The sequence below is a fragment of the Mercenaria mercenaria genome, chromosome 4, assembly GCF_021730395.1.
Source record: "Mercenaria mercenaria strain notata chromosome 4, MADL_Memer_1, whole genome shotgun sequence".
In the NCBI taxonomy this organism is placed as follows: domain Eukaryota; kingdom Metazoa; phylum Mollusca; class Bivalvia; order Venerida; family Veneridae; genus Mercenaria; species Mercenaria mercenaria.
Window position 1 is genome coordinate 42,012,276 of NC_069364.1, and position 27,995 is coordinate 42,040,270.

Here is a 27,995-nt window from a genome sequence, read left to right on the forward strand (position 1 = left end):
GTGACGGATCACTGTGCGCACAACAACGCTCCTTTTTAGCATTTTGTGTTTGTTTATAAGTGAACTAAAAATAATTTAGTCCAGTCTAAGGTAATAGAACTAGTATATTTATGTTGTAATATACATTAATTATCGACGGTAAATAATTTATTTTTTGATTCAATAGAATTGCACGTGCATTCTGGAGCAATAATATCTTCTTCCCAGGTGCATTTTAGCGTTAATCTAACTCAACGATTTAGCCAATGAAAATACAGATAACAAAACTGTATCGACCAATGGAAAGCGTTATGACAGGCAAAGTTAGGCTTAAGCTCCAAAATGGATGCCTTCATATTGAGAAATGAAACGAAAGTAAATTTTGATCGGCTAAAAACGTGTTCAGTTAGTGCAGATATGCATCTCATCAAATGTAAGCATTAACTTTGATTAAGCAGTGAAAAACCACTTTCTAACATCGACTTCACTCTGCCTAATTAGAAATTAACACGTCCCAGAAAAGTCACAAATTCATGAAATTAGCTAGATCTATATAAAACCAGTAACAATGCAAAATATGTCAAAATCAAATGCAAAATGGTCATAATTGCGTCCCATATGGTTTATAAGATGAAAGATAACAGAAAATCAAGATTTTTTGCGTTCACATTTTCAATAAATGCATCATAGCTATTTTAGTATCGTGTCAGCAAATGCCATTTTCAGTATTCACATTGATTACTGGACCTCTAGACAGCCCATATACAGGTTGTCTAGAGGTCCAGTAACTAGACTTTAAGACGCTGGGTCTAGAGGTTGAATACTGGGCCCACAGCCAGTGCCAATCATAAAACATTTTGGTGCTCTAGTCAGAGCATCATGATCATCAGAATATTCCATAACAGCTAGCACTTAACAAAATCTCTCTGGTATTTTTCAGAATTATGGCCCTTTGGTAAGAATGCTTAGTATAATAAACTCGACACAGAAGCATCAAAATTTCATTTTTAGGCAATATTTCTATACATCTATGTAAATAAGTATAAAACAAACTAAAGCATGTCTCTTTTCCGGTGTCCTCACTAAAATTACATCAAGAAACTGAATAGAATCAGGTACATCAAGTTGCACCATGACAGTACTAATACTCACTGGCTGTGCTTCATTGTTACTACTCTGAGTTGGGTGTTCTTACCAAAATTGGAAGCACATTTATTGTAGAAATCCACTTGTACAGCCCATTACAACAAAGCCGCTTGAATATGCATACTGGAGACATTTTGAGTGTGATTTTGGTATAACAAATTTTTGAATATTCAAAGTGACCCTAAATTCATTAAGCACTTAGTCATTTTGACAAGATTTTTTAGTTTTTAGTAGTAGTAGAGTTGAATGTTCTGAATATTAATCTTTAACCTGCTAAATTTCTAAAATGGACTGGTCCATCATTCAGTTTGGGCTGTACCACTTATTATTCAAAGGGGTGTTCACTGAAAATACACTGACTCACTAGCAAACAGTGCAGACCATGATAAGACTGCATGGATGTGCCGGCTGATCTTGGTCTGCACTGGTCGCAATGGCAGTATCACTTGCCGCCAACAGGCTAAGGGTTAAGAAATATAATATAATAACTTGTATGTACTTGTTTCTGTTCAAATTAGAGGTATGTTACACTAAGTCTTGTCTTGTGACTAATATACTGTTCTGCAGGTATACAGAGCTGCATGAATAACATACAGAATTCAGCATGAGTTATGTACTGACCTTTCCTACAAGTTGCAACTGGGATCATTCCTACAGTATCTTATCAGGTGATTATCTACTTTCAAATTATTTGCTTTCGAGGACATGAAATTTTGTGGTTTTGGCCAAAATGGCTTTTTATGGGGATACGGGTTTGTGGATTTCAACTTCTGTATACAAAATGAATAGGAATTTTACATGCTAATTTTGATTTAATTTCTTGAATTAAATCAGCCACAGTAGTTTACCAATTATTTTCATATAAGTGGCTGGAAAACACCTACGTAGGCATTTCGTGAAGATGAAAGTTTTATGTGTTATATGTGAAGTATATGATATAGGTAGTTCATTGATGCCGGTAGTCAAAATTCTAAGGTCAAATTAAGGGCAAGAAATTAGGTCAAAGGTCATTAAGTGCAGTTTTTATTAATTTCATCATATCTTCGCCATTTTGATGAAATAAGTGAGCAAAAATGGTATTTAATTGAAGCTAATTTATTTAACTATGAAATTAAATCACTATATGCAAATTAGCTCATTTGCATATTAACTAATATTAATGAAAATAACAAAATCGTACAAAATTACGAAAAAAATTGGCATGTTTGTACAGTTGTACAATATTTATTATCCCCCGACGAAAGTTGGAGGGATATAGTTTTGGCGTTGTCCGTCCGTTCTTCCGTCCGTCTTTCCGTCCGTCTTTCCGTCCATCCATCTTTCCGTCCGTCCGTCCATCCGGAGCCATATCTAGGAAATGGTTTGGAATATTTATTTAAAACTTCATATACATGTTCATCACAATGAGTTCTTGTGGCCCGTCAAGTTTCAGTCAGATTGCCCAAGTAACACCAGAGTTATGGCCCTTAGAAGTTTCTAGTGTTAACTATATAGGGTATTATAAATATGGCAATTTCTGCATCATAACTTTTGATATATTTGACCTAGAACTATGAAACTTAAACAGAATTTAGATCACCATAATGTGGTTGTGTACACACAATTTCATTTGGATTTATTTGTAAATTAAGAGTTATTGCCCTTTAATTGTATAAAAATCCACATATTTGTACATAACAAACTTATCATTTTGTAGAATTTCATTAAATTTCTTTCATTCTTTTCCATGAACATTTATTGTTAACATGTGAAGTTGTGTACCCACACCTGGTCACCCCCTTACCTTGATCACACACTTCCCCCACTATCCCCCCCCCCCCCCCCCCCCCCCCCCCCCCAAAAAAAAAAGTAATAAATTCATTCCTTATTTTAGATTTTTTTCAAACAAACTTCATATACATGTTCACCACTATGAGGTTATGGGGCCCATCAAGTTTCAGACAGATTGCCCAAGTAACACCAGAGTTATGGCCCTTAGAAGTTTCTAGTGTTAACTATATAGGGTACAATAGATCTATAGATATGCCAATTTCTGCATCATAACTTTTGATATATTTGACCTAGAACTATGAAACTTTAACAGAATTTAGAGCACTATAATGTGGTTGTGCACAGACAATTTTGTACGGATTTCTTTTTGTAACTTCAGAGTTATTGCCCTTTAATTGTCTAAAATTCCACATATTTGTACATAACAAACTTACCATTTGGCAGAATTTCATTAAATTTCTTTCATTCTTTTCTGTGAACATTTATTATAAACATGTGAAGTTGCGCACCCACACCTGGTCACCCACTTGCATTGGTCACACCCCCTCCCCTTCCCAACCCCCCTCCCCCCTCCCCCCCCAAAATTTTTTTTTCATTTCTTATTTTAGATTTTTTTCAAACCTTCCAAGTTGTACCATTCCCCCACCTCACTTCTCCACCCAGTCATGCCCACCACTGATCAAGCATCCTCTGCCCCCTCCCCCCCCTCCAACTTCACCCTTTTACCTTTTTTTTTTCATTTTTAATTTTCAATCAATATTTATAATCAGCATGTGAAATTTTGTTTCCTCTCCCATTCCCCTGCACCCCCACCCCCTTAAAAAATAAATGTATACATATATCTATATATAGATATATATATTTCCATTCCTTTTGTTTTTTTTAAATGTTCAAACCTTCAACATGTTAAGTTGTGACTGCACAAACCTTGCCTTCAGCCATGTTCAAGATATCTTACCTGTGTTCTCTTAAGGACATCTGATCTTTTATGTTCAAATGTACATGTAAAACAGCAACACCTGGTGCCAAACCACTCAAAGACAATATTTCATTCCAGTTAAACTTCAAGCTCACATTTCAGTTAACTGCATTTAATTTTAAAAGCTAAGCTTATTACAGTAAGCATATCCCATTCAAAATAAATTCTTTAGTCAGGATCAAAGTATCATACATTTATTATGTACTCTTTAATTAAACATTTGTTTTCTGTTAAATTGATTTTGACTAATGAAATTATTTGCTTCTTATTAACATCCTTAACTTTTTGCCGGATATATCTTTTTGCCATTCCTCACCACAAACCCTTTCGGCGGGGGATACCAATTCATCGAATTTGCTTGTTGTTTTATATAATTTTCATGATTTGAAAAACAGAAAGGTAACAAATGATATGTGGGATACTCATTTCTTGATAAATGCAACTGTTTATATCGCCATCAAAAGTGTTTTATGTGTAGATACTGCTAGAAGTGGGTGGGTTAAGTTGACTTCTGACCAACAGTTATCTTTAGAATAATTGTGTAGTTGTTTTCACAAAAGCAAGGCAATTCTTTTGTATTAGGTACATATCTGCCGGCTATTTCAAACTGTGAACCTATGTCACACAGCCAATATGGCTGCCACTTTTTTCAAAATGGCGACCAAAACAACCACCAAAGGTAAGTATGTTCAAAAGTATGCATATATATGAGCGTTTACATAAGTTTTAATGTAATTTATTGCAATATTAAGATTGATAAATACAACTGATAATAAGACCATATGCCATGTAGGCAACCTCAGATAACCAAAATGGCGCTCATTTTTCAAAATGGCTGCCAAATGTCAATATGTTACGGTTTCTTTGCGTACATTATAGAGTTTATGTAGTTTAGCACTGTATTGTGATTGAAAAACATTACTATTCTAAATCAGGTTGACACCATCTCAGACAACCAATAAGACAGCCACTTTTCACAATGACCGTCAAGAAGTCAGTATGTTCAGTTTTTCTAATTTTCTGGAGAATGTACAAAAGGTTTTATGTAAGGTTTTGAAGTATTTTGACGGATAATTAAACGATATTAAACTATTAAAACATATATTGGGTTTACGGACAGGATAGCCTAAATTGGTATCAATAGTATACTTGGATAGCCTAAATTGGTATCAATAGTATACTTGGTATAACGACTGGGCACTAAACGTATCTAGTGGTATAGAGAAGGCAAATATGTATCTTTGGCATATCGGCTGGCAAACTTGGCTTTTCATACATGCCACTATGGATATTCTTAGGATACAGACAGACAAATTGTGAAGAAGTGATATATAGTCTGGCCATTTTTAGTATCATTTGTTTACAGACACGCCATCCGAGCTAAATATTGATGCCACTATCGGTATCGAGGGTATACAGACATGCCACTCTGGGTATCCTGTGTATGCAGACTGGTGCTACTTGCTAAACATAAGACGTCTAGGGAAAACCTGGCTATACATATTAACAACAATAGGTAGCCTTGATACAGAGACAGATAAAATGGGTATCCTAGTTATACAGGAAAATTATCCTGGGTATACATACATGTACATTCCACTATAGGTATCTTAGTTATACAGTCATTCACTCTGTGTGTTTTGTGCATAAATGTATAGCCATCCTGGCCATACATACAGTCCACTTTGGGTACCTTGGCAATAAATACAGGTCATGGGTTTACAAAACGGCCTATCTGGGTATCCTGTGCATACAGACAGGTCATATTGGCTACACATGTATACATACTGACAACTACTGGTATACTGAATACACAGACAGGCAATTCTGGGTATTCTGGACATACAGAAGGGCAAACCGAAGTTTCCTTGCAACTCTGGATATTCTTGGTATACAGGCATGTCATCCTGGCTTTAAAGTTGTATATAAAGGCTACTAAGTGTATCTTCGATTTACATACACACCATTCTGGGTATCCAGGGTATATAGACACGCCATCACGGCTATACATTCAGGTTGGAATTGGTATACAGTCAGGTTACCTATGTATCCACCGTATAACGCCATGCCACTCTGTGTAGCCTGGCTATACAAACATGTCATCGTGGCCATATATACTGGCCATTATGGATATCCCTGTTTCAGATAATAAGCCTTTCTAGGTAAAAAAATACCGGGTATACAGGCAGACCATCGTTGCTATACACTAGGCAAGTATATGCGTTTAGTATGCCTGGTATATAGACAGGTCACCTTTTAGTGCATCCTAGGTAGGCCACCTTAAGTATCCAGGGTATACAAAAATCCTGACCATTTACTTAATGTCACCACTATGAATATCCTGGGTATAAGTACATGCCACCGTTGTACCCTAGGTATAAAGGCAGGTCTATCTGGGTATCCTTGGTATACTGTCAGGTCTTCTTGGCTATAAATACAGACCACTATTGGATCCTTGGTACTGCTATTTGTAAACTTGCTATACATAAAGACCACTCTGGGCATACTGGGTATATAGGTCTTCCTGGTTATATATACAGAAAACTATGGATATCCTAGGTGTACAAACAGGCATCTCCTGGTATCCATTGTATACATACAGGCTATCTGAGCTATATATGTATGCCAATACGGATATCCTTGATATACATAAAGACCGGCAATGTATCCAAGGTAGACAGGTCACTCTAGGTAAGTAATATGGATAAACATACAGGTCAGGTTAGTAATACATAGAGATACACTTTGAGTGGCCGTGGCATAAAAAGAGGCAACTGTCGGTACCTTAGGTATAGATGCAGGACACTTGGGTATCTGGGTTATACAGGCTGACAACATGTGTATCCTGTTTATACAGACAGACCATCATAGCTATACATATATGCCAGTTATATACATACTAATTACGCTTCACAACTTTGCATCGATAGCGTAAAATAATGGATCTAAGTTTGCATGCATACAAATGATACCACGGGTGACATGTATGACTGTATTCCCATAATACCCAACATAACATATCATATACTAATGTGGATTGCAAGACGAAATGTGGCAGTTCAATGTGCAAATGCTACCGATCCAAACAGGTTTGCATGTTTGAATGTGCATGCGAAGTTATTTATATACCAACTTTAGAAATGTACATGGCAACAAGGACAATAAAGTTGTGACATTTTTAAAACAAAGTCCTATGGTATTGTGTATAGAGAAAAGACTATGAGCAAGATTGAACTGTGTAAACTACGTTGTGCAGTATTTGTATAAGTGTTTAATACTAATAATATATATTCTTAATGCACAGAATATTTACAAGCTTTACTTGGACATTTATAAAACTGATAAGATTCTTATCAATGGTTAAGAACAGATATATGTGTACTAAATGAACGTTTAAAATGCATATTTGATACATTTAAATTAATATTCATGAGTATGCAAATGAACTGAAAAGCTCTTTATTAATATGTATGAAGAACATTATTCCAAAATCAAAATATCTTACTATCTCAAAATATTGTTTATATTTGAGAAATGTGAATATTGTCAGTTTTTTTAATATTTGTTTTTTCATGATTAATATACCCCACCCACTTTTGACAGTATTTCTTGCAAGTATACTCTTGCAAACAATAAATATTGATACAAACAGATATATATTTATATAAAGTAATGTTTCAAATGTAATATTACTTATTTTTGTCCATTTATTAACAGAAATAGTGAAGATTTTATCTTTGTATGATTTAATAATAACATTTTTAACGAATTATCTGCCCATTTTTTTAAGTTTTCATGAATATTCATAAGTATGTAAATGAGAAAATTTTTAATTAAGTGTTTGTAAATAAATGTACAAAGCCCTGGCTTCATTTTGATACCATTGTTGTTATTCTACACCAATAAATGACCAAGATACAAGGTATTTTATGTGACACACCTGAAAATATGCACCGAATGACCTTTGACCTCGTTTATTTCACTATAAAGGGCATCTCAAGCGTGACTACCGGGCAAGTCTTTCTTGTGGCACCTAGTAGATAACGTTTAACATGGTAGTCGTCCATCTTCAGAGAATGCCTACGCAAGTCACAATTTTGAAAATTCTAGGTATACTACAGATTTCACACATGAATATTAATGATTACATAGCATTCTACAATGAAATAACGCTCATTTGAGTATTGATAGCTCAAGCACTAGGGTAAGCTTTAGCAATTCACATTGACCCCATGCATTTTCCTGATATTTTCTATATTTTAACCTATGGGTGACTCAGGCATTTTGCATGTCCCCTAACAACCAAGTGATCGGTGTTTTATTGTAGTTTTATTTGTTTTTGTTGATGTAAGTTCTGTGTATTTTTTTCAGCTGTATTTCCATTATGTTATGGCAGTCATTAATTTTTTAGCAGTATTTCCATTATGTTATGGCAGTCATTAATTTATTAGCAGTATTCCATTATGTTATGGCAGTCATTAATTCTTTAGCAGTATTTCCATTATGTTATGGCAGTCATTAATTCTTTAGCAGTATTTCCATTATGCTATGGCAGTCATTACTTCTTTAGCAGTATTTCCGTTATGTTATGGCAGTCATTAATTTTTTAGCAGTATTTCCATTATGTTTTGGCAGTCATTAATTTTTTAGCAGTATTTCCATTATGTTATGGCAGTCAGTGTACTAGTTTATTTTTTTATTCTGTATTTGTACTAACTTGCTAGCCATAAGTATTTGCAACTTCCACACATGAAAGTGAGATGGAGGCTGGATTATATTCAGGTTCATTAGTCAGTGTATACCATCACTTATTCATGAGCATTTGATTTTCCTTTTGCACACAAAACTTCCAGAAGTGTATGATGAATATCTACATTTGTATACTTTAACACCTTGTTGAATTATCATTGACTTTCTAGTTGTAAGCATAATATTAGGTCAGTGGTCAAAAATGACTCAAAATATATAGTCAGTTGGGCCGCCAGAAACAGGCCTATTTTTTCCTGGGCCTTGCATAAATGTAACTACGATTTATAATATGAAATATTTTTGATTACAGGACGTGTACAAGCAAATGAACAATCTCCGGACTACATGAGAAAGTTTGATGATATTATTTGTGACTTTCTTAGAGAACAAGGAGTTCCTGGGGCCTCTTTGTGCATCAGTTTGCATGGTAAACCTATCTACAAACAAGGTTAGTATGTACACATCAGTGTTTTTTCCCACTAATTTGGGAATGGGGCCGGGGCCTTTACAATTGGGAAAAATGCGTCGTAAAATGCCTAAATTGGGAATTGTTAAAAGTCATATTTTTTATTAAAATGTCACATTTAAGAAAAAAACTGCAATAATTTATCATTAAACATTAAGTTAGCAAACTGTCTTGTGTTTCAAATGTTTAAGGTTTCAGTCTTGTTTGAAAAGGTTGAAAAAAAAAGACAATAAATTTAACTTTGGGAATTTTAGCTTTGAAATAGGGAAAAAAACATACTATTTGCCATTGGGATTGGGGCCCAATTTCGGCCCGAAATTGGCCAGAAAAAAACCACTGCACATGCAATTATAGTTTACCAGTAAGTATTTAGTTGTCTAAACTGAAGATGTAGAAATGGAAAATAAATGGTAAAGAAAAAACTTCTGCTCTTTTGGCTATAAAATGTATAGCTGGGTTCCTTTTCTTAATGCTAAAATTTTCGAGCCATCAGTCAGAAGATTGTGATCTGTTTACATTGCATGATTATGAAAAGAAAACTTTCAGCTGTTTTGTTGTTGTCTTAAAAAAGGTGTTTAAATCCTTTAAGAAGTCAAACCTACTGTCTTAATATTTCAGCTTATCCTTAAGGGTTTGCATAACTGTTAAATTACCATAACATTTATGACCCTTTTGAGTAAGGTTTCTCATGCTGACTTTCCAGTGTTAATTGCTGAAGACAGTTGGAGCAACTAAGTTGAAGTCCTGACTAGCAAGTAACATTGTAGTTGGATTACAGCTCACATATAAGATCTCAACCCCTGATGTAGGTTGTATATTCTCAGAATGGTTGGGGCCTCTGTTGCAGAGTGGTCAAGGTCACTCTCTTCACTTGTCCCTATTTGCTGTCTTGGATGTAGAATTTTTTCATGCAAGGAAGCCATCTATCCTGCTTAACCAGACGGTCAGCCGTTCTACCCAGTTGCTATCCCGTGCCTGAAATAATGCACTAAGGGGCGTGTTTGGTCTTCCCCCACCATAAAGGCTGGAAAGTTGCTTTATGACCTAATGACCTATAATTGTGTCAGTGAGATTTTAAAACTAAGAAAGATCAAATGTGTATGATTGTATTTAAGTTGGTCTGGTTTCCAGCTTCCTAGATGATTGTGCTACTCAACAGGGCACTGCCATCAGCAGATGTTTGATCCATTACAGGTAATTCAGACTAAAGTGACCTAAGCTGTAGATAAAAGGTGATGTTTTAGAGCTTGTATGACTATGGTGTATTTTGTGTTTCAGGGTATGGTATAAGTGGCTGTGGAGAACTCATATCCTCATCATCACATTTTCGTATCGCCAGCATCAGTAAAATTCTCACAGCAATTGCTGTTCTACGTCTGTGTGAGGAAGGTCTTTTACATCTAGGTCAGCAAGTGTTTGGTCGAAATGGTATGTTGAAGAATTTTCATTAATTATCAAATACCACTAAAATGAGGTGTCCATTTTAATGTATAAAACCAGAAGTTACCCAGAACTACATACTGAAAGTGTGTGTTTTTAGCTCATCTGTCACATAGTGACAAGGTGAGCTTTTGTGATCACCCTTCATCCGTCGTGCGTCCGTGCGTCCGTCCGTCCGTCCGTCAACAATTTTTTGTCTGCACGATAGTGGTTTCATTTATGATTTTATTTTAACCAAACTTGCACACAACTTGTATCACCATAAGATCTCGGTTCCTTTCTTGAACTGGCCAGATCCCATTATGGGTTCCAGAGTTATGACCCCTGAAAGGGCCAAAATCAGATATTTTGACCTTGTCTGCACAATAGCAGCTTTATTTATGATTTGATTTTTACCAAACTGGCACACAACTTGTATCACCATAAGATCTTGGTTCCTTTCTTGAACTGGCCAGATTCCATTATGGGTTCCAGAGTTATGGCCCCTGAAAGGACCAGAATTAGCTATTTTGCCCTTGTCTGCACAACAGCAGCTTCATTTATGATTTGAATTTAATCAAACTTGCACAAAACTTGTGTTGCCATAAGATCTCAGTTCCTTTGTTGAACCGGCCAGATCCCCTAATGGGTTCCAGAGTTATGGCCCCTGAAAGGGCCAAAATTAGCTATTTTGACCTTGTCTGCACAATAGCAACTTCATTTATGATTTGATTTTAACCAAACTTGCACACAACTTGTATCACCACAAGATCTTGGTTTGTTTCTTAAACTGGCCAGATTCCATCATGGGTTCCAGAGTAATGGCCCCTTAAAGGTCCAAAATTGGCTATTTTGGCTTTTGCAGCCATATAGAGACTTCATTTATGGTTTTGTTTGTTACAAACTTCCAAAATATCTTCAACAACAATAAATCTTGGATTCCATGACAAATCAGAGCCAATCATAGTTTCCAGAGTTATTTTATATCTGATTACCTCCCCTGATTGTAGTCAAAATGGATTTATATCAGTAAGTACTTACAGGACTTATTTGAAATTTCATTATTGTCATTAGTTGGAACGAGCCAATCAGGGTAGATAACTATGGACTGATTTTATGTCAAATTACCTCCCTTTATTTCAAATTAAAATGGGTATATCTCCGTAACTAATGAAGATACTGATCTGAAATTTTATTTATGTCAATAGATTTATTTGGCAGATCCTTCTTTTGTTAACTGACAATAATTTTCTTTTGAATTACTTCCCTTTTACGTTACTATAAAGAGCCTATTTTTAGTAACTTTTTTATAATTGGCTGTAGGGAAAAACCGAGACCACTTTTCTGTGGTACAACATGGATGGTACCTCCAATTTTTAGGTGTTTTTTGACATATCTGTACCTTGTAAGAATTTTGTTTTTCTTTTTGGTTAAATTTCTTTCCTTTGTTGTTCCTGTCCTTTGGACTTAGATATTTTTTCTGAGGACCTTCTTGTCCTCAAGTGCAATGATAACAGGTGAGCGATATAGGGCCATCATGGCCCTCTTGTTTTTTAATTAACAAAGCTTTTAAAATCGATGGTTTCATAAAGCCAAAGACTCATGGTGAGATTTTGTGACCACTCAATGTCCGTCGTGTGTTGTGTATTGTGTGACCTGCATCGTGTGTCGTCCGTCGTCCGTCTGTCAACATTTTCTAAAAATATCTTCTTCTTGAAAACCTCTGGGCAGAATTGCACCAAACTTCACAGGAATGATCCTTGGGTGGTCCCCTTTAAAAATTATTCAAAGAATTTAATTCCATGCAGAACTGCCATGGCAACAGAAATGAAAAACTTTAAAAATCTTCTCGTCCAAAACTGCAAGGCATAGAGCCTTGAAATTTGGCATGTGACCATTTTATGGTCCTCTATATAAAGATTTTTCAAATTATGCCCCAGGGGTGAAGAGGCCCCGTCCCGGGGTCACAAGTTTTACGTAAGACTTACATAGTAAAAACTTCAAAAATCTTCTTGTTTAAAACAACAAGACCTAGGCCTTTGAGATTGTGTTTGTAGCATTGCCTTGTGGTCCTCAACCAAATCGTTCAAATTATGCCCCTGGGGTGAAAAGGGGCTCTGCCACAGGGGTTTAAAGTTTTGCATAGACTTACATAGGAAAAAAACTTTAAAAATCTTCTTGTCTAAAACCACAAGACCTAGGCCTTTGATATTTTTTCTGTAGCATTGCCTGATGGTCCTCTACCAAAATTTTTCATATTATGCCCCTGGGGTGAAAAGAGGCCCTGCCCCGGGGGTCTCAAGTTTTACATAGACTTACATAGGATAAAAACTTTAAAAATCTTCTTGCCTGAAAATGCAAGGCCTAGGCTTTTGGTATTAAGTATGTTGCCTTTCCTAGTGTTTCTCTACCAAATTTATTCAAATTATGTTCCTAGGGTGAATAGAGGCCCTGCCCTGGGGGGTACCAAGTTTAACATAGACTTATATAGGAAAAAAAGATCTTCTTCTTGTCTGAAAGTTTAAGGCCTAGGTCTTTGATATTTGGTATGTAGCATTGCCTGGTGGGTCTCTAACAAATTTGTTCAAATTATGCCCCTGGGGTGAAGAGGCGCTGCCCTGGGGGTCACTTGTTATAGTAATGAGTTATAAAGGAAAAAATACTTCAAAAATTATCAGATCATATTTCCTAGACTGTTTAATTATAATTACCTGATGACCCCAAGTGATCAGGGATCATTTGACAATGACCTTAACCTACTGATCTTCTTTCTTGTTTTTTAAGATACAGCCTTGAAATTTGGATGACATGTACAGTTTTGCACACGGATCTTGAAACTGACTTTCAGTTACCTACTGATCTACCTTCCTATATTTTAGCATCAGTTTGCCATTTGAAACATGTGGCTCATATTACTCAGGTGAGCGATCGAGGGTTATCATGACCATCTTGTTACAGTGAAACACCGCTCGCTCGAGCATCGATGACTCGAGCACCCAAGCTCACTCGAGCAATTCATGTGGTCCCGGCCGATTTCCTTCTGTTTTCTATGTGAAATTACCATGGCTGGGTCGAGCATCGATAACTCGATCGCTCGAGCATGACACCTGGTCCCTGTGTATTAATTTATTCTTAGTTTCTTCTGGCAAACTCAAGCAGAGGTGTCAAAATTTTTCACACCTTCGGCGGTCAGAATGTATCGGTTAATCAAACATTTTCACACACCGTGAGAATTGCATTAGTCTACTCCCCAACTATCTTATATGTTTGTTTGTCGGTATATTTCATCTTATAAAGAGATTAATTATTGATAAAATGTTGAAGACAAGTTCTATTATATGTATATAGTCCAAGGTGTTAGACACTTTTGTTTTCATTATGTGCCTAAAAGGGTTTTGCATTTATAGGGTTGAAAGTACTCTTAGTTCCTTTAACAGTAATACAAATGGTTGTTTGGTAGTTCATATGATATGAGATTCAAGATGACTGTGCACCAAGCTGGCAGCCATATTGTTAAAAAATTGTGGTGTAGGAAATAATGGAGAAAATTAGTTTGGGTAAAGTCTGTGCTGATATGTATGTAAAAACTGATTAAATACATTAAGATTGTATTTTATAGAAGAATACACAATTATTACAGTAAGTGTACTTATATTAGCGCAGATAAATTTTAGCGCAAACGTCTTAAATTGAGTAGTTTCGACTTATTGGCGCGTACTTGTATTAGCGCAGTATCAGCAGCGCTAAAATAGCCATTCTTGCACAAAAACTACTTTTTTCGCTGGATCCGCCCATGTATTAACGGGAGAAAAATCGTGTGCAAACAAGGCAATTCACGTGCTATTAATATCCGATTTTTATTTTTGAAATGCTTTCCCAGGGCCGTATATGTCATTCTTCGCAGATTGACATCTGGTATCTGCGTCTTTTTTCTTTCATAAAAACCTCTTCTTGAAGCATTAAAGATGCAATCTAAACCATAGACTGTTTTACTGTATCAGTATCTAACGCCAAATGCGCTGGCCCCCAACATTGTTCGTACTCGTTTCTTCCCTTGTTTACTCCCCTTTTAGAACTCTGCGTCAATTCAGATTTTGTAGACAACCGTGAATGTTAAAGAACCGCGTGTTTACCTGTGTGATTCTTTGTTTTTAGGTATCATATTTATGATTTTTGTAAGTATCAGTCAGTATGTTTATATCTAATTTCTCGAAGAATTTATATAAACAGCTTGGACACTTGACACTGCGTTCGTACTCATCCGTACTCCAACTGCGTGTCCGTACTCAATGTAACTCGAATGTAAAGTTATTATTCATGAAATTGTGATCGAGTCCACCAAATTGTGAAATGATATGAACAATTATTGGTAATCTTATGTTTGTAATAATGAGAGATAAAAATATCGCTTTAAAACCTTCACGATGTGTTTTTGATAGTGTTGTTTATTTCCGGGCCCTGGATACGGATATTTAAAACATGTTTACTGTTTCCAAGAACAACTGGAATGGTAAATAAAAAATGTACCGGAGTTGTCAAGTCATCACGTATGAAAACAATACATAAATCGTCCTGAAATATATTTTTATGCAAGAATAGTCTCGGTCACAAACAATCCCGCGGGCTTCTGCAGACGTTAATACACAAAAAAACGTGTATTATCCTTTCATTCTGAAACACCAATTTCCGAAAAAAAGCAGTGGCCCGAAAGTGACCGTTGTGGCAAACAGTTTTGCCATTGAATATATATACTCCTTTTTTTCTTTAAAAATATTACCTAATATTATTTGCATTTGAATTACATCTTTTTTAAATAAAAAGCAATATAGATATTGTGCATGTTGATCTGTTTTCTTTTTCTTTCTTTTCTTACTACGGAAAATTTTCATATTGATAATGTTATTAAATCGACCAGGCACACAAATAAATGTACATTCGTTTAGATCAGTGTTAATCCGTGTACTGTAACTTAATACATGAATACAGTGCAGAATGTTGATAATTGTTTTTTTTTTAAGTTCACACTTGGCTTTCAAAGCAGTTAATGTTATGGTGATACTAGAAATTAACTCGACCTGACAAACTGGCGATCTACTCCGAAGGTATTATATACGATGTTTACGGACAATGGCGAAGATAAAAAATGCAACTTAATTTACAAAATTATTTGAGTTCTGCACTAATGTTCAAACAGGTTTAATCATTCTATACAAAACTTTCTGCAGAATATCAGTTAAGAATGCAGTTAATGTATTTCTCTGTGTTCTGTTGTATTGTAATAATGGTACTTTTCGATGCGATAAATGTTACTTTTTTATTAGAACAGTCTTTCATTTCAGTCTAATATTAGCGCTAGACATGAATTAGCGCAAACCCGATTCCGCTTATAGCACGAAAATTAGTACTCCGCTAATATTAATACACTTACAGTATATATATATATATATATATATCTCTCTCTCTCTCTCTCTCTCTCTCTCTCTCTCTCTCTCTCTCATTAAACCTTTAATAAAATATGAGTATATTTAAGATAACATAAATGCATGCTAAACAAAGTAAGGCCAAAGCATTTGTTTCATTAATCATGTATTATATTTTGAAATATATTTATAGGCATTTTACATAGAATAAAGGTCACTGGTCAAGCCAGAATGAAACAAGTGAAGCGTATCAAGGTTCGTGACCTTTTACAACATTCCTCGGGCTGGGATAGGGATGCTGTTGGTGACCACGTGTTCTGGTATCAGAAGAAAGAACACCTGTCCAAGATTGATGCATGGAATAATGAAAATCTCCTTACATACATACTGACACAGAGTTTGTCATTTCCAGCAGGTGAGGTATATACACTGAGCAAAATTTCTAACTAGTAACTAGCCACTTTGGTTTTTTGCATGTTAGCCCATACCCTGCTAAATTTCTATAATGAACTTGTTGTTCTTTCAATTTTGACAGTACCATTAACTGTCAAAAGCGGTGCTCACCAAAAAGATACAGACTGAATGGCAAACAGTGCAGATCATGATCAGACTGCACAGATAAAGGCAGAATCAATCATGTCCAGCATGATAAGGGTTAAGATAGATAAACTGTTACACTACAGAATACTTGAAATATACACAGTTCAAACTTTGTATCTTAAATTCCAAGGGATCGAGCGTTTTACTTTGAGATAACCAAAATTTGACCTAGAATAATATTTTGTACACATGTTTTCAGGAAGGTACTTAAAAATGTTTTCGAGATAGCTGTAATTTTGAAATAAGCGGGTTTGAGATAAAGAGTTTTGACTGTATTTATAACATCTACATATACATCACAGGGCTTTTATCAAGAGCAAACTTTCTAAACAAAAAAATGTGTATTGGTCTCCTTGTCCATCTATCATTTCTGTCCATCTGTCCACCATGCTTTCCTTGTTCAGAACATTAACTCCAAAAATAAATATTGACTACAGTAGTCATGTTGATAACTGTTTTTTTCTTTTTTTAATCATGGTTATTATAACCGGGTCTGTTGCTTATATTCAGATAACATCAGGTTTAATTCTGTTAATTGGATAATAATTTATTTTAGGTACACGTCATTCTTATTCAAACCTTGGATACCTGGTTCTCGGCTTGGTGATTGAAGAGATTGCTGGGATACCATATGAACATTATGTGAAGACAGTATTTAGAGATATCGGTGTAGAGGATATTTACATCGGAAGGACAAAACAGCACAAAGTACATTTTCAGGAAGTGAGTGGTCACAGAAAAAACATTGTAGGATTCAAGTAAAGGATATTTCTTTGTTTCAGTGTAAGGTTGAACCATTTTGCACTGTGTGAACAATTGATGTAATATTTTTAGCCCACCATCATCAGATGTTGTGTTCCCCAGAAAATCAGACTGGTTCAACAATTTATGAGTGAGTTATGGCCCTTTGTTTATTTCTATAATTTACATAGATTTATATAGGGAAAAACTTTGAAAACCTTCTTGTCCAAAACCACAGAGCCTAGGGCTTTGATGGCCCCAAAGTACAATTAATTTCCCATAGGGTTACATACAAATATATCAATGCAAGGCTTTGACACAATGTTCTGAAGACAAATGCAAATACCTTCTCTTTAGAAATCTATCCAAAAGAAACACAAAAATCACTTTGAAGTGACCTGTTGACCTGCTACTTTTCTCCTCACATCTGTCAGAATGAATAGTGTATTGCATTTTTACAAAGTGAAGCGGTCTAGCCTACTTTTTGTACAAATCCGCAGACAGTCATTTGCACAAGAAACCATGATTTTCCAGAAATTTTTTTACCCCTTTCTCTTCATTTACATCAGATCTATAAAATTTGGCTACTTTCAGAAGCTCGGAATATCTGTTTACAATCAAATCCATCATGAAATGAGGGACCTCTTTTCTCTCAGATACACTTCCTTTAGTTGGGTAACGAAGGGCAGGTAACTGTACCTTGTTACCTGATATTTGATATGAAGCATCATCTAGTGGTCCTCTACCAATATGATTCAAATTATTTCCCTGGGGTCAAATATGGCCCCGCCCCGGGGGTCACATGGTTTATATAGACTTATATAGGGAAAACTTTGAAAAACCTCTTGTTCAAATTCACAGGGCCTAGGGCTTTGATATTTTGTATGTGACATCATCTAGTAGTCTTCTACTAAGATTGTTCAAATTATCCCCCTAGGGTCAAATATGGCTCGCCCTGGGGGTCATATGGTTTACATAGACTTATATAGTGAAAAGCTACGAAAATCTTCTTGTCCAAACCACAAAGCCTAGGGCTTTGATATTTGTAAAGTAGCATCATCTAGTGGTTCTCTACCAAGTTTTCTCAAATTATCCCCCTAGGGTCAAATATGGCCCTGCCCCGGGGTCACTTGGTTCATATTGACTTATATAAAGAAAAGCTTTTAAAATCTTCTTGTCAATAACTACAACATTCAAATTTGGACCATATGTATATTTTTGAGTGGCAAGATGAACCTTGACATGAGTTGACCTTGATTTTGACCTAGTGACCTACTTTCACATTTCTGTAGCTACAGCCTTCAAATTTGGACCACATGCATAGTTTTGTGCACCAGAAAAAACTTTGACCTTGATTTTGACCTAGTGACCTACTTTCACAATTTTGAAGGTACAGGCGTCAAATTTGGCCCATATGCATAGTTCTGTGTTTCGAAATAAAATTTGACATTGATTTTGACTTAGTAACCTACTTTCACATTTGTCCAGCTACAGCCTTCAAATTTGGACCACATGTATAGTTTTGTGTACCGAGAAAAACTTGACCTAGTGACCTACTTTCACATTTTTGAAGGTACAGTCTTCAAATTTGGACCACAGGCATAAATTTGTGTTTCGAAATGAAATTTGACCTTGATTTTGACCTAGTGACCTACTTTCATATTTTCTCAAGCTTTAGCCTTCAAATTTGGACCGTATCGAAAAAACTTTGACCTTGACATTGACCTAGTGACCTTCTTTCCCATTTTCAAATTTGGACCACATGCATAGTTTTGTGTTCCGAAATGAAATTTGACCTTGATTTTGACCCAGTGACCTACTTTCACATTTCTCAAGCTACAGCCTTCAAATTTGGACCACATGCATGGTTTTATGTACCGAAACAAACTTTGACCTTGACATTGACCTAGTGACCTACTTTCACATTTTTGAAGGTACAAGCTTCAAATTTGTTTAAAGTGCCATAGTTTCAAGCAAAAATATAAAATTATTGTACGAGTGAAAAGAAAAAGATTATATGTAAAACTAACAAATTTTCTATTTATTTCATGCATTTTTAATGGTATTAAGTAAATTGTAGACTTTTTATTCATGTAATGTCCTGTGCAATACACAACATTATGCACATGATGTCACAATAAATATGGTGGAAAAAAGTTGTATAGTTCTACAAGCTGTATTTTCTTTCACATTTTAATTTACTTTGGCATAAATTCTGTGTTATTCTTGGAGCATAGTTGAATTCATATGGTAACAGCCATTTTGACCAAACCACAAGCTTTATCTGTTCTTTTTCCATTTTTGTCTGTATGTATTTAATCAATTTCCAATAATAGTTTGGTATAGTTTTCAGAAGTGCAGGCAAATTAAGTTCTAATATCAGTATCAGCTAAATTAAGTACTGTGTTACCAAACAGTCATTTGAAATTGGTTTAGTTGTTGTATACAAATATGTATTGTTTTTTTTCTAAGGTGAAGTACTTTAATAACAAAGATCCTCCTGTTGAGATGTCAGTGTTTAATGTAAATGAAGTGGTAGCTCCTCAGTATGGCTCCTTCCCGATGGAGAACACAGGGTCCTATGGTGGTTGGGTGACCTGCGCCCAGAATCTGGTCACAATACTAGACAGTTTGGCTAGGATGAGTGACGTGCCATCGGTCCTTACACATCAAAGTTTTGTGGAAATGATAGCAGCTCCAAGGTATGCAACAATTTTCTTTTCATAATCCTGTTTGGTTAGGTATGGCTGATGGTGAGGTGATCATTACTGCTGTTTGTACCCAGATATTTGCCATTACCATATTTACTCTCGTCTATAAGACTAGGTTTTTCTCCTTAAATATCAAACCTAAAATGTGTTGCCCGTCTTATAAGCGAGTCATTGTTATTGGCCCAAAGTATTTGTAAATGAGTCTGCAAAATATTGTTGGTCTTAAAGTTATTAAAGGGACCTTTCTTGTAGAAGGATCATCTTTTTGTCTGGTAAATATTGGCATTTTGTTGTAAGTAGATTTTATGGCAGTGTGCGACATACAGAACTCATAGCCACCACTTACTTTTAACATGTCCATCTATTTCATACTCGGATGAAAATTACAAAACTGCTGTTCATGTGTAACGTATTTAGTCACATATAAAACACGAGGTTTTTATCTTTACAAATCAGACCTAATTTTTTGCCCTTGTCTTATAAGTCAGTCAGTGCCATTGACTTCAGGTGTTTATAAAAGAAAGTGCAAAATATTGCATGCACGGATCCAGGGGCAGGTGGGGGGGGGGTGTCCGGAGGTCCGGACCTCCCCGGAAAATCCCAAAAAAGGAAAGAAGAGAAGAAGGGAAAAAATGGTTTTTCGGAAAAGCAACATTAGGACTGCATTCAAAGTGTATGTGGCAGCTGCTACATACGACCCCAACGTAATTCATATTTATGTTAATTTTCTCAAAGAAACTAAGAATTTTACCTTTAAGTAAACTTAATTTTATAATTTTTCCCACACTTAACAGGTTAGTCCTTAAAACTGTGAAAATAAGGAATATATTGTATATAAAATTGCAGCGGAAAAGGTGTCCTTAAATGCTCCTAAAATGCTCCAGAATGCAGGAAATGAAGCGCTGAAGCCCGGAACCCCCTAGCTACACTGCAATTTTTCTATTTCAGCCTGTTCGACAAAGACTTATTGACAACCCTGTTCTTTTATACGGCTACCATCGAATTATTTAGTGTATAAAGACACATGTTTCACATAGCTGGAACGTTTGATACGTATCAGCCAGACCTTCCTGGTCATAGTGAGGGAGGCGGTCGGACCCCCTCTGAAAAAATTGGCTGGATCCGCGCATGTATTGCCAGCTTCAAATCAATTAAAGGAACCTGTCTTATAGGAGGATAAATATAAAAGAAAAATAGAAATTTGAAATTTTGGACGGGTTACAGAATACCAAATTTAAATTAAGTACACTGGTATTGTTTTTTTTTTTGTTTTTTTTTAAAGAAAATTGTACTTTTTCCGTAATATATTTCAAACAGATATGCTACAGGCGATGATTGGTATGGTCTTGGTTTGGACATAGAAGATAAGGGGACAAGTTTTGGACATACCGGAGCTATGGAAGGTACCTCAACAACAGTTCATCATAACCAAAATGGGCTAACATGGGCATTTCTGCTCAACTCTTGGGCCAAAGACATGGATTTAGATGGTCTTATTAAATATGCTCTTTCTTCTGTTCAAGGGCTACCATTGTGGAACGGAATAGATTTTAAATGCAGTTACGAGGAATATTTTGTTATGTCCGAAGATGAACTCGAGTGTGTCACGATTCTTTTACCGCACAAACGATTGATTTCTGATGTAATGGACATGAAAGATAGAGGATTTAGGATTTCTTGGATTAATGCCCTTTCTGTTGCCGATGACGCCCTCTTTAATGTTGTTTGGCGCAAACAGTCTGTAGATGATAAACAGTGGTCGATTATTATTGATGTTGAAATCCCAGACTTTAATAATTGTTTGAAGAGTATGAAAGAAAATTGGGAAGTGATTTTTCTTGAATCGTACCACCTGGACGGTGTAGTAAATCATTTGTTTGTGTTCCAAGAAGGAGATCAGTCAAAACAGAAAGTGTATGTCGTGGACAGCATGGAGGAACATAAGAAGTTTAAGAACATTTATGAACATAATAATTACCAGTTACAAACTCAGTCAGTATTGGTACTGAAGGACCTTGTGATAATTTCTGCAGTATATAATCAGGTGTGTATTTTTAACTCACTTAACCCAAGCATTCGGGATGAGCTGTTCATATAGGTGAATACTCTAGTGGCCATCGTTCAATGCCTTGTCCATTGCCTAAAATTTTACTAAACATCTCGTCTGAAACTACTGGCCAGAATTATACCAAAATTAGCCTTTAACATCTTTGCATGGACTTCTCTAAGATTTGTTCAGTTTGCACAGTTTGACTGGACTTTGGTGCTGCTGTAGCGAAAAATAAAGAAAAAGATCTTAAATTTATGTCTTGATAGACACTTATTAAACTAAGTCTTGCTCAGTAGTGTTCAGTAGTGCCCTAATCCTGGCATAGATTTTTCGCAGATTTGCATGTTCAGCTGCACTCGGGAGTCATCAGAGCTAAAGTAGTAAACACATGTAAGCTACTTCTTCTCTTGGACCTCTTGATGAATTCTCACCAATGTTCTTCTTTAGTATCCTATGGTACACAGTTCTCTAATATAGACCTTTCTCAAATTATGATTGACCTTTCTCAAATGTACTTTTCTCAAATATAGACAATTCGCAAAGTTGTTCAGGTAGTTCAGCTTTACTTTACTTTAGTATTTTTTGCTTTATAAAATGACAATTTCCAAAGATAATTTACAGTAATTAAATGATCTCTGCTCAGTACCTTAAGAACACTGTTACTACACATCAAGTTTCTGTTTAACCTATAGCTAGTGATCTTTCCTTTGCGACCAGCGCAGACTAAGATCAGCCTGCATATCAGTGCAGGCTGATCATGGGCTGCACTGTTCGCTATTCAGTCAGTAAATTTTCAGTGAACACCCCTTCAAATAATAAGTGGCACTGTTCAAATTGAGTGGTGGACCAGTCCATTTTAGAAATTTAGCAGGGTAAGGGTTAATATCTTGAGTACTCCTTAACCTAAGACCTCAGACCTGGAAGGCTCATTGTCCATAGGCAGTGCATGACCCCTATTTAATTTATGGCCAGTTGGTTAAAGGTGAAGATATCCGATTGAGATGCAGTTTTAATAGCTGAACATTAAATTCAAGCAGTTCTCTAGTAATGTGTTGTGATTTAACTGCTTTTTGTCAGATTGTGTTTTTCTTCCAAATGGACCAAATTTCACTTTTGTAAGTTGTTGCTATGTAAAGTAGCTTATACTTATCAAGATAAAAAATGGGAGCCAAAATTGTAGTTTTGCAACATTTTAAAGCTCAAAATGACGGAAACGTAGACCAAATCTAAATCTCTTATGCAATGATCTCCCCTTACATTAAAAAGTGAATACAGTGCAAAGGGTGGTAAGCACTGCAGGTCTATGCCACAATACAGTAAACATAAAAGTGTTTGTGACAGTAATATTTTATGTTTCACTATAGACTGACACTTTTTTGACTATTAATTTTTGCATCATTGCGTGATATCGCATTATATATAGCTAGCAATCATTGCTTGACTCTGTAAGTTTTCAAATACCCTTTGGCAGTTGCTTTCAGAGAATAGAGGTTAGTATTAGTACAATATCTAGGAACACTGGTAAGGTTAACTGCAAATTTCGATTTCTTTAAATCGGAGGTGAAATTATTTCTATGTTTACTATGCCCCCCTTCGAAGAAGGAGGGGTATATTGTTTTGCAGATGTCGGTTGGTCGGTTGGTCGGTCGGTCGGAATGTAGACCAATCAGTTTCCGGATGATAACTCAAGAACGCTTGGGCCTAAGATCATGAAAGTTGATAGGGAGGTTGGTCATCACCAGCAGATGACCCCTATTGATTTTGAGGTCTGTATGTCAAAGGTCAAGGTCACAGTGACCCTGAATAGTAAAACGGTTTCTGGATGATAACTCAAGAACACTTGGGCCTAGGATCATGAAAGTTGATAGGGAGGTTGGTAATGACCAGCAGATGACCCCTATTAATTTGAGGTCAGTATGTTAAAGGTCATGGTCACAGTGACCCTGAACAGTAAAACGGTTTCGGGATGATAACTCAAGAGTGCTTAGGCCTAGGGTCACGAAAGTTGATAGGGAGGTTGGTCATGACCAGCAGATGACCCCTATTGATTTTGAGGTCAGTATTTCAAAGTTCAAGGTCCCAGAGGAACAATAAAATGGTTTCCAGGCAATAACTCAAGAACGCTTGGGTCTGGTGTCAGGAAAATTGATAGTTAGGTTGGCCATGACCAGCAGATGACCCTTATTGATTTTGAGGTCATTAGTTCAAAGGTCAAGCTCGCATTGGCCAGGAACAGTTAAACGGTTTCTGATCTTCTTATCCAAAACCATAGGGCATAGGGCTTTGATATTTGGTGTGTAGCAAAATCTAGTGATCCTCTATCAAGATTGTTCAGATTATTTCCCTGGGGTCAAATATGGCCCCACCCTGCGGGTCACATGGTTTATATAGACTTATATAGGAAAAAAACTTCGAAAAACCTCTAGTCCAAAACCACAGTGCCTAGGGCTTTGATATTTTGTATATGACATCATCTAGTGGTCCTCTACTAAGATTGTTCAAATTATTCCCCTAGGGTCAAATATGGCTCCGCCCTGGGGGTCACATGGTTTACATAGACTTATATAGGGAAAAACTTTGAAAATCTTCTTGTCCAAACCACAAAGACTATGGCTTTGATATTTTGTAATGTAGCATCATTTAGTGGTTCTCTACCTAGTTTGTTCAAATTATCCCTCTAGGGTCAAATATGGCCCCGCCCCAGGGGTCATATGGTTCATATAGACTTATATAGGGAAAAACCTAGAATCTTCATGTCCATAACTTACATCATTCAAATTTGGACCACATGTAAAGTTTTGAGTGGCAAGATGAACCTTGACATGAGTTGACCTTGATCTTGACCTAGTGACCTACTTTCACGTTTCTGTAGCTACAGCCTTCAAATTTGGACCACATGCACAGGTTTGTGTACCGAAAAAAACTTTGACCTTGTTATTGACCTAGTGACCTACTTTCACATTTTTGAAGGTACAGGCTTCAAATTTGGACCACATGCATAGTTTTTTGTTCCAAAATAAAATTTGACCTTGATTTTGACCTAGTGACCTACTTTCACATTTTTCAAGCTACAGCCTTCAAATTTGAACCACAAGCATAGTTTTGTGTACTGAAATGAACTTTGATCTTGAGATTGACTTAGTGACTAACTTTCACATTTCTGAAGGTACAGGCTTCAAATTTTGACCACTTGCATAGTTTTGTGTTCCGAAATAAAATTTGACCTTGATTTTGACCTGGTGACCTACTTTCACATTTGTCAAGCTACAGCCTTCAAATTTGGACCACATGCATATTTTTGTGTTCTGAATTGAAATTTAACATTGATTTTTACCTATTACCTACTTTCACATTTCTCAAGCTACAGCCTCCAAATTTGAAGCACATGCATAGTTCTGTCCACTGAAATGAACTTTGACCTTGAACTTGATCTAGTGACCTGCTTTCACATTTCTCAAGCCACAGCTTTCAAATTTGGACCACATACACATTGTTTTGTACAGAAATGAAATTTGACCTTGATTTTGACCTTGAGCTAGCCTTGAAATTTGGAACATTCGAAAATGGCTCAGTGGATGGCGCCAAGATTATTCTGTAATCTCTTATTAGGTTAATAGGTTAAAGGTCAAGGTCAGATTAAACCAGAATGGTAGAACTTTAATTTACAGTGAGCATATAATTTCTGTTCCTTGTGCAATTACTGAATGCATCAAAGGGGGCAGTTCGTGTTCAACGAGCTCTTGTTGTAACCAGTCATTGAAAACAAAGATTTATTGAATTTTAGATTGGATATAATATAAAACATAAAATGAACAAGTTTATAATACACACTTAGTACTTGTATGACTAAATACAGGATATTTCCTACCATTAAAAACTTCTATGATAATTGGCTGATACTGAGCAACTTTTGATTATGAATGTAACCCTACATACTTGTACACAACTAATTTATATATTGAGTAATTAAATACATTTATTTGGGGAGTTTTTACGCGGACGCAATGGTTGAGAGGGCGAAGACACTTTCCTACGGAGGTGAAGGCCCTGGTTTGATTCCTGGCTACTCCCATTGCGGTGTGTCCTTGGACAAGGCACTTTATCACGATTGCCTCAGTTGACCTAGCTGTAAATGGGTACCAGCCAATTGCTAGGGGTAAGGTATATCTTGGTTTTAACTGTTCTTAAAATAGGGTTGCTGAAAAGCTCTACTACAGAGCTTATGTTAATTGTTTCGCAAAGTGACGGTAAATAAATTTTCCCTTCACCTTTTACAGTTTTACATTTGAAATAGATATCTAAAGATGAAATGTTTTATTGAAAGATGGGTATTGTATATCTTCAATTCAATAATCTTATATAATTATGTTGTAGGTGACTGGAAAACCAAGATTAACAGAAATATGGTTAGACTTATCAATGGAGGATTTTGTGACAAAGCTAGCGAATTGTATTGAAGGCAAACTACTGCTGAATTATTTACAGTTCTACACAACTGAAGACATGCCAAAGATTAGCGCTGTTTGGCATCCTACGAATGTTACAAATAACGTGTTTCAGAGACATGATGTTACTAAATACGGTTTCTTATTTGAACTTGGGGAAAGTATGAAGTGCAATCGTCCTGTGTCATTTATCTCAGCATACAGATACGAAGATGTGACATACTTTGTTGCAGTCTGGGAAACTGATGTAAGAATTGGAAAAAGGACACCAATCAATAGAGAAGTTCTTTATTGTTTGTAAAGAGTTGATTATTTGGTTAATGTTTATACACAGTCATAGTGCCAGAACTGCAAATGTCGTGATATTGCAGTAAAAGTTTAAGAAAGATCTGGTACAAGACTATTAAATGCCAGTTTGTGTTTTGCATATTGATCTCTTTTTTTAAACATTTTATATGCCATAAGGGACGTTATATATGATTATGCTTGCTGTCCGTCTGTAAACAATTTAGTTTCCACTTGCTAATTGGTCAGATGGACATATTGTGTGTTGGTGCTGGTGTTGGTGCTGGTAGTCCATCTGTTTATCCGTCCATCTGTCTGCCATTATCTCTGTCAATTTGTAATGAAGTTTTTCTATGCTCAGTACTTTAAGAATTCTTTGGCCTATGATTTTCAAACTCGGTAGGCTTATGGGTAATAGATGACAACTAAAGGTTTGGAAGTCAGTGGGTCAAAGGTCAGGGTCACTATGACTGTTTAAAAACGGTTTCTTAAAACAGAAGACACAGTCACCATGTATCACTCTTTTGAGGTTTCTTAAAGGACATTATCAGTGTCATTCTTAGTGGTCAGACAGACAATTATTCATTCCATAAGTGCTGAATCCTTCGTGGGTTTTATTCTGTCACCTTCAAAGCTGTCTTTCAGCGTATATTGATCTGCAGAGGGTTTTTTTTGCTTAAAAAAAGAAATATTAACATGATCTGATATTTAAATGAAATGTATTGGTGGATTATGGCATCAAGACTTCGTTTTTATCCTTTTAAGGGTGTTGCAAATTATGTTTCTTAAATTTAGATGAAAGTTAACACTTCAGATCTCCGGATTACAAAGTGCTCATTGATCACTCGCCGTCCACTGCACATACATCGGTCCACATTTTGTTCAGATAATATGGCACAAATGATCCATTAGTTGACTTTATTACTAAAATTGTTCATATTGTTATGTAAGAAGCATTTCATTAGTGACTAGTTTACTTGATTGAGCTGTGAAGATGATGAAGGATCTTGGGCCATCAAGGCTCTCTTGTGGAAATACAGAGGATGACTTTCAGTTTTGAAAAGAGTTATTACTTCTAAATGTTACTGTTTAGTTAATTTGTCAATCTTTTTTGTATTCAGTTCATGATTTTTTTTACAGATATAATTGTTACAGTCTTTTGTTATCTTGATTTAGTAAAATAAAACTATATTTTGGAAATCGTTTCTTTCTTTCTTGTAAATACCGTATTTCAC

At 35.9% G+C, this 27,995-nt stretch overlaps 2 protein-coding genes across 5 annotated transcripts in view; one reads left to right on the forward strand and one right to left on the reverse strand.

Moving 5' to 3' along the window:
* LOC123551545 (BLOC-1-related complex subunit 5-like) overlaps positions 1–27,995 on the reverse strand; it is a 256,821-nt gene that overhangs the window by 36,559 nt on the left and 192,267 nt on the right. The gene's annotated exons all lie outside the window — the stretch shown is intronic.
* LOC123551538 (uncharacterized) lies at positions 298–27,965 on the forward strand. Of its 4 annotated transcripts, none has more exons than XM_045340546.2 (9): positions 298–412; positions 1,693–1,793; positions 8,934–9,071; positions 10,368–10,517; positions 16,122–16,343; positions 17,085–17,251; positions 19,742–19,971; positions 21,298–22,024; positions 26,405–27,965. In XM_045340546.2, the coding sequence occupies exons 2-9, from the start codon at positions 1,730–1,732 to the stop codon at positions 26,774–26,776; spliced, it is 2,070 nt and encodes a 689-aa protein (XP_045196481.2). In that variant the 5' UTR covers positions 298–412; positions 1,693–1,729; the 3' UTR covers positions 26,777–27,965. The 4 variants fall into 4 exon arrangements, with proteins under 4 accessions (XP_045196481.2, XP_045196484.2, XP_045196482.2 ...); XM_045340549.2 differs by lacking the exon at positions 26,405–27,965 and adding an exon at positions 26,019–26,180; XM_045340547.2 differs by lacking the exon at positions 1,693–1,793 and having other exon boundaries at positions 303–412.